The sequence below is a fragment of the Syngnathus typhle genome, linkage group LG12 (genome assembly GCF_033458585.1).
Source record: "Syngnathus typhle isolate RoL2023-S1 ecotype Sweden linkage group LG12, RoL_Styp_1.0, whole genome shotgun sequence".
Lineage (NCBI taxonomy): Eukaryota > Metazoa > Chordata > Actinopteri > Syngnathiformes > Syngnathidae > Syngnathus > Syngnathus typhle.
The window spans coordinates 6,768,456-6,776,228 of NC_083749.1; the positions used below are offsets into that span (position 1 = coordinate 6,768,456).

At 38.9% G+C, this 7,773-nt stretch overlaps 1 protein-coding gene across 2 annotated transcripts; it reads left to right on the forward strand.

Moving 5' to 3' along the window:
• Window positions 1-586: 586 nt before the first annotated feature.
• tmem38b (transmembrane protein 38B) lies at window positions 587-7,420 on the forward strand. 2 transcript variants are annotated; one of them, XM_061293158.1, is made up of 6 exons: window positions 587-1,006; window positions 4,569-4,725; window positions 5,371-5,555; window positions 5,664-5,751; window positions 5,965-6,082; window positions 6,750-7,420. In XM_061293158.1, the coding sequence occupies exons 1-6, from the start codon at window positions 898-900 to the stop codon at window positions 6,984-6,986; spliced, it is 894 nt and encodes a 297-aa protein (XP_061149142.1). In that variant the 5' UTR covers window positions 587-897; the 3' UTR covers window positions 6,987-7,420. The 2 variants fall into 2 exon arrangements, with proteins under 2 accessions (XP_061149142.1, XP_061149143.1); XM_061293159.1 differs by having other exon boundaries at window positions 877-1,016.
• Window positions 7,421-7,773: the final 353 nt, after the last annotated feature.

A 7,773-nucleotide genomic window follows, 5' to 3' on the forward strand; every position in this document is an offset into this window, starting at 1 on the left:
GATGGTATTTGTGTTATTTACTTTTATTTTCTGTTTTAAAATTCCAAAGTTTTAATTTACTAGTATTTCTGTAACCAGTACAAGACAGCATAACACTGACTGGACATGGATGGAAGAATAGAATTATATATATATATATATATATATATTATTTTTTTTGTTAATCCTTGACAACTAAAATAATGTTCTTTTGATGGAAATAAATCACAAAATGTATCAAATGTGCTGACTTTTACTAAATTGTTCCTGTCAGTTTTATTGGCACAAAAGAGAGATGAAATATTGTTGTTGTTCATTTGTTAAACTGTGTCAATCAGGTAATGCACGTAAAATAATTTGTTTGAGATAAAAGAACCAGTAAAGTGATATGTCAATCCCATTATATCAATCATGGCAATCGTTACGATTATATACGATTATTACGAGTATAATACGATTGAATCGTATCAATAGTAATATTATTCCATGTAAACACAAGCATGAAAGGTACTCGTGGCGGAGGTCGAGCCTTTGCCACTTCCTGACACCTGATTGGCTCGACCAGCTCCCTCTGAGCCAATTACAAGGCAGCTCTTGCTCTCGCTCCTCCTGCAGCATCGCTACTATGGCGGAACACGAAGCAGGAATTCCGTTCTATGTGACTATGACAGCACTGATCAACGACGCCACCAGGCGATGAACACCGTGGCTTCAGAGCCGAACTGTTGCCCGCTGACGAACGGCGACCTCAGTTGTTCAAACTTACCGTTGCCTTGAGAGTAATTTCGCTCTTTTTTTGTATTCCCGCTTTGGCGGAAGTGTTCAAGCTAAGGCGCTCACTCAGATGTTTCGAGTTGGACTGGTGCCTTGTCTTTTTTTTCTAAAACATTCGAAGTTATAGAACTTTATTGGCAACTTATGGATTCTTTGGACGAGCTGTCTCATGGACTGGCCAACTTGTCCATGTTTCCCTTCTTTGACGCGGCGCATTACATCGTGTCGGTCATGGCTCTGAGGGAGCAGCCAGGTAAGCTCAGGTGTGCTTGGCATCTAACCGCTGGCAATTTCCCAAACTTCCCTTAACAGTCAATCAGTGGAGCAATTTGACTAATTTCCTTCTTGCAAAGCCTGAAACTTAATAGCTGTCAAAACAAAAGTACTTGCGCGTGACCTTTTCTTACTAATTTCCGCCTCCAGACTCAAACACTACAATGCAAATACAAAGATAAGTGTAAATATTGAAAATATTATGCAATGTTAATCCAAAGTCAACCTTAGAGCAGTTTTACATATATTTGCAGTTGCGGTTAATGACGTAATTACACGTACAAACAAATTTGTATAAATTGCATTGAATCACATAATCGCATTTTTGTGACACACCCACGGGACAATCGTTTTACAGTAAACTTCTGATGTTGCAAATATTGAACAAGTTAAGCATTTAAGGAATGGATGATACAATTTTGTGAAAATGTAGCTTACAGCAGCATAAAACCTTGAACTGCTCAAGATATTTTGGAGCAACAAGTCAACAAAAAGTCCCGGAGTACCAAACACACCAAAAGATGGCTAAAGTTGCCTACTGTTGTCACAAGATGGATACAGTTTCAAATGCTTTGACTTGAGCACAAAAACGGGCGCAAGGGTCTTAAAAAAAAGTCCTAATATTCAAATTTGTGAATGCCAAACAACAACTAAGCGGATATTGAGGTTCGCTGTTCACTGACAAACAGAAACATATTTTCCTTTGTTTAAAATGTCACAATAAAACACGTTAAACTGTTATGAAATACTAAGACTAAACAAACACGTTAAACTGTCACTAAACTGTTATAAAATACTAAGACTGAACACCCTAATTATGTCTTACTTGAGATCAAGTTAGTCCAGTTATGGAGACAATAATTATTTGAGGTGAACTATAAAAATAAAGCTACATTAAGCAAGTACAGACATGTTAGGACACTGGCTGATAAAAAAAGCAGCAACAAAAAAAAGCATGTAAGCGACAAATGCTTTCATTGGACAGCGACTAAAGGGCAACAAGGAATTTGCAGACAAAATAAAAATGTGTAACTGTGTCAAAATGCAAGCGTGTGCCTTCTCGTTGACATTATATCACAGTGCTAATGGCGTAAAGAACAGGTGGACTTGAACTGAGTTCATTGTCGTCAAGCTAGCGTGGTCTATTTTGGAACTTGCCTCACAAAGCATCCGAGCGCCTGTAACCTTTTCACCCATTGTTCTTAACACCCCACTATGACCATCTCAGTTTACAAGTGACACCGCACTTAAGCTGGATGCACCACATGCAAAAACATGCATGTGACGTAGTAGTGTCATAAATATATGCAGTGTAATAAAGTCAACATTCAAGAAGACTATATTCTGTTCCCAAAAAGGAAAGGAATGCCTTTGGCCATACCTCACTTCCTCTTTCTCTGCTGTATTTATTCCTCCCTTGTCTTGACTGCACGCACTCCAATTCCCGTGAGGCACTCCTGGGGGTCCTTTCCTCAAATAGTAGCTGTCCCGCTAATGCGGTTTCTCAACTGTTAATAAGCCAAGTCACATATTTCATATTAGAATAATCATCCAAAAAAATTCACTAAAAGTATACTAAAATGAAACCTGCCTTGTGCTTTGGTCTTGAATTATCTTGGCACGGCATCTGTAATGATGTCTAGTTTGTCTACGTTTCAAAGTCTCGTTCTTACTATTTCTATTCAACTCAATTTGAGTGTACACGAGAGACCATCAAATAAATTGTGCATAATTATCAACAAATCAAACTGCTTCATTTGTGTTACTGTGTGGATTAATAGGAGTGAAAGGCATCTGTTCTCCCATTGTTAGCCTGTTTAAAGGGAAACTACTACTACTACTACTACTACTACTACTACTACTACTACTACTACTACTTTGGTAGCCAACACTTAAGTAACAAGGCTAATCAACAAGGCTAATTTTACCCTAGCTTCCTAGCTCGCTGGCTGTTAGCCACATACGTGGACATATTTGTCGTCCATTCCTGACAATAAAAAAGTCTTTTTAACAAATGTTATGTTCATTGTACAGTACATATTGCAGTTCACAGCATCAATTCCTAATTAGCTGACTAGATTTCCACTTAGTTTTACTTACCAGGTTTAAATACAGGAGGAAGGAAAGTGCACTGACTCTACCAGTGGAAGCGCAGGTGTAAAGGCGGAGTTTAATTAATTTTAATAAAAGTACATTAAGTAATAATTTCTCAGAAATAGCAACTACTCTAGACAGTATTTAAATCTAAAAATGTTAAAATTACAATATGGGACTTAAAATCAGCTCTCAATATTGAAGAAATGATTTTACTTAAGAATTATTCAAATTCTGATGTATAATATCTCCACAACAGCTTGATATTACTTTAACCTGTCATGCCTTTTCTGCGTTCTTCTTTACAAATAATAATTCTTATGTTTTAAACACCACTTTTAGTTGACAGATTTTACTATATAGGACCACTAAGTGAAAGGCTTCCCCCAATCGCTGTTAAGTAAATAAAGGCCCCTGGCCACTGTTAGGCTAGCAAACTCGTTTTCTGCCAAAGTGCCGTCACCAGCGTTTATTTTGCAACGACTGTGTGGACATTGGATTTATTTGAGAGGAAGCAGGCTGCATGTGAAGGAAAAGAGCAGTTTAAAAGTCAACGTAGTGATGCATCTCTTCAGGCTAGAAGTAAGCAAAGATAAGGTTTGTTATGTCGATTGGAGGGTGTGGCAAGTATCTTGCAAAGTCCAGATATCAGCAGTTAAAGAGTTGAAGAACCTGTGTGGAGTTTGCCCTACACCCTCTGTAGAATAAATCTGAGGTTTAGTTAATCCAAGTTTATCACCGGTTCTCTTGCAGTCTTTAATCTCTGGTTAATCCAGATTACCTGAAGGGCTAGCCAAGTGCACCAGCCAGGTCGAGCTAGGACCGAATGGTCTAACAGAGATGTCTAGAGCAGGAGTTCTTAACCTTTTGACCTCTCGGGCCATCTTTTCTAGTACAAAGTGACTGTTTAAATATTTACACTGGACTGGTTAAATTTATCTTACTGGTTTGATGTACAGTATAAAGTCCCAAATCAGATGTATTAGCACAACAATTAATTATAGTTTGTTTATACTAGCAAAAAAGGCACTTTAACTGATGAAAAAATTTATGGCGATTTTCAACCTTGTTTATTTTGCATTTAAAAAAAACAAAAGAATGCATTCCTTATTTACAGTACATCAGATATGTCAAATAGACCTATGATAATAATTTGGCATTATCATTCTGAGATGATGATGGAATAAATTATTTCTATTTTATTTGACATTATAGTCTACTTGTGTAGTGTTGTTATTCTGTGTTACTCAGTCACAAGATGTGATGTTAAATGGTGTGTAAATAGTTTTAAACTGTAAAAATGAATCCGGTGTTTGAAACAGGAGGCAGCATTGAGTAGTATTTAACTGGAGGCAATTAGCTCCTAATCCTCTTAACCACATTGTACTCTATGCTCCATTTATTTACTTGAGTCTAGTTAATATGTACTGAACTACTTTACCATGCAGGAGCTCTGGAGGTCTCCCGCACGAGTCCGTTGGCCTGCTGGTTTAGCTCCATGCTGTCCTGCTTCGGCGGCGCCGTGCTCTCCGGCATCATGCTGGCCGAACCACCCGTGGCGCCGCTGTCCAACGGCACCAGCATCCTGCTCGCTTCGCTCCTCTGGTAAACCTAACACAAGCAACAATAAGGTTACACAAAGAGGTTACGTTTTTAATGGAGTGGCTTCCAACTTTATAATCTGAAGACTGTCTCTCTCTGCTAGTACAACATGGAATTGCAGTTAAGGTAACGTGAGAACAGAGGCTGACGCCAAATATGTGCTGTAACTGTGATGTTTGGCAGTGAATCAGTCAAGGGGGCAGGTACAGAAATTAATTTAATTAATTTGGGGGGGGGGGGAATAGACAAATTACTTTAATACATTGTATTTTAGCATTTTAAAACAGGACTTCAAGATTTTTGTAAATTAAAAATACCCTGACAGTTTAAAGAAACGTTTTGATACATGTAAAGGGATTTTAATAAGATATATGGAAGGACAAATAACAGTTTAAAAACATCTTCAAATACTTATTTGAAAACCCCAGAAATGGATTTAAAAAAAAGTTTTGGTATGGTTTTTCAGATTGAAAAATAAATTCAAAGGCCATTCATATTATTAGAGGGTGGCAGGCCATCCAGAGGGCCAGCTATTTGTATATATATATATATATAATTTTTAGATTCAGAATCAACACTGCCCCCGGCTGGTAAAAGGGTGTTACTACCACCACTGCTGACTAGTGTTTGCTTTGGGGGGGGGCTCAGGTACCTTGTGTTCTACTGCCCTCTGGACCTGATGTACAGCTCCACGGCACAGCCCCCTTTGCGCTTAGTTCTGTCCATAATGAAAGAAGTAACACGCACGTGGAAGGTGCTGGGCGGCGTCACACAAGCGCGCAAGAAGTACAAAGACGGACTGCTGGTCATGATCGCCATCGGCTGTGCCAGAGGTATTCAAGAAACTCAGAGTTTATCCATCAATAGTATTTCAACACTGTGAAGTCTTGCAAAACCTTCTTTAATACAAGGATACCATGCCTGACCTTTGTGTCCAATAGGAGCTGGAGGAGGTCTGATAAGTAATTTTGAGCAGCTCGTCCGCGGCGTGTGGAAACCGGAAACCAACGAGCTCCTCAAAATGTCTTAGTGAGTCCTTTGGAAAACTATCTTTTCACATTTAGTGTTGCTGGTTCCTAGTTGGATGCACATTTGGCAATTTTTTTAAAAATGGCCCAGTTTAGGTAAATTTGACCTTTACAGTAAACCCTTGCATACATTTTAGTCATCCATATTTTTAAAAACCTTTTATGGATGTGTTAGACAGCAACTTAATTGAGTATGTGTGTGCTTCTGTGATAGTTCCACCAAGGTGACCCTGATTGGGGCGGTGCTGTTCGCTCTGCAGCAGACTCACTACCTGCCTCTCCACACGCACCATCTGATGCTCATCTACACCACATTCACTGTGGTCAACAAGGTCAGTCACAACTACGGATGTCATCAGCTCGGAATCTCACTCTTCGGTTTTATCGTACTATTAATCTCACGATTCTGTAATTATTTTTAGATTGTAACGGGAACCACCGAATTGGAAATGGAACTTGTGACTGTTTGCTTTTTTTGGGAATCCAAAAGAAAAGTTCCAACAAATTTCATGCTGGACTACTTAAGGCCCACGGGCTGTAGGTTGACCTCCCATGCTACTTGGGGACAAAAGTATTGGAACACTAAATCGTGCTTGTGCTCCTTTCAACCTCTTAAATCTTATTCGCCTCGGCTGGATGTTACCCTCAGGGCGGCGACTTTTGCATCATTTCCATAGCCTTGCATCACTCGATCCTTGTCTGACAAACCCGACAGCGCCTTTCACCTCTGATTCGTCACAATTTTGTACAAAGAGGTGTTTCATCACATTAAATTGCCTTTACATCTTGTTGTTTATTTATTTATTTTTTACTTCATAGTAACACTCTTATCAGTCACGTTTCACTAATGAGAAGCAAAGTGTTTGTCACATTAACTTATTAAGCCAATTCCACTCAACGCAGGTTTTTCAATTCAAATTTTATTCATGACATTTATTCTCTCAAGATAAACTCATGATGGTTACACATTGTTTTATTATGTTACATATCATTTTCCAGGCGAGGATGATGCTGACGGGCTCGGCGACGTCGCCCTTCGCCCCCATCGAATCGGTCCTCCACAAAACTCTCTTCGCCGGCTTCTCCCCGTACGCCGCCCTCACCGCGCCGTCGACGAACAACGTCGCCAAGAGCGTGCCGGCCAAGAGCGTGCCGACCAAAAAGCGCCGACAGTCTCCAGCTAACGGGGCGAATAAGGACCTCCAGACCAAAGACAAGTCAAAGAAGAACACCTGACATAGCCTTTTTTTGTTGGGGAACATGGTTGCCTTGGTGGAATGTCATTTCTTAAGCTAACTGCAATCAAGCCTGCACCTTATTTTGGAGGTACAGTCCTGTGATGTTTTCAGCCCAATGCACTCTTGCAGCAAAATGTGTCTTAATTTGAATTATATTCTTTATTTTATTCTGAAATTAAGCTTTATCTCTATCCGGGTTTGGGGATCAATGCTAAGCACCTGAATGGCTTTTTCTGTGTGTAAATACTGTGATGCTTCCTGCAAATGCTATTTTTCCTACACTGAAAGCAGATATGATCTTTTTTTATTATAACTATATTCTGTATTGTGTTTAATTTGTTTAAAAAAGAATCATTGCACTTTTGAAAACAAAGCTTTTTGATGAATAAATGGTGAGCGATCGTGTGGAATTAAATTGAATTTCTGTTGAAATACTTCACTGATTAATTGCTGGTATCAAGATTAAGCGACGTTTAAATGTGAATACGTGTACCTTAAACACAGCTCTTGGGCCTTAGAATTATTCTGGTCTTACTCCATCCATCATTCCATCCATCCTAGGAAATCACAATATGCCATCACTGGTGAGCTATTTTCAGAACAGGCCCATGGGCTACTCGTGGTTCTTTAGGCCACCACATTGGTGACCTCTAATATACATGTCATGTAGATATAATCATGCGTTAAAAAATACATAATTTTTTCACAACATTAAATATTAAACAATATAAAATATTAATAAAGCTGCATGTTCAGGTATAAAAATAAAATCTATGTGTATTGTA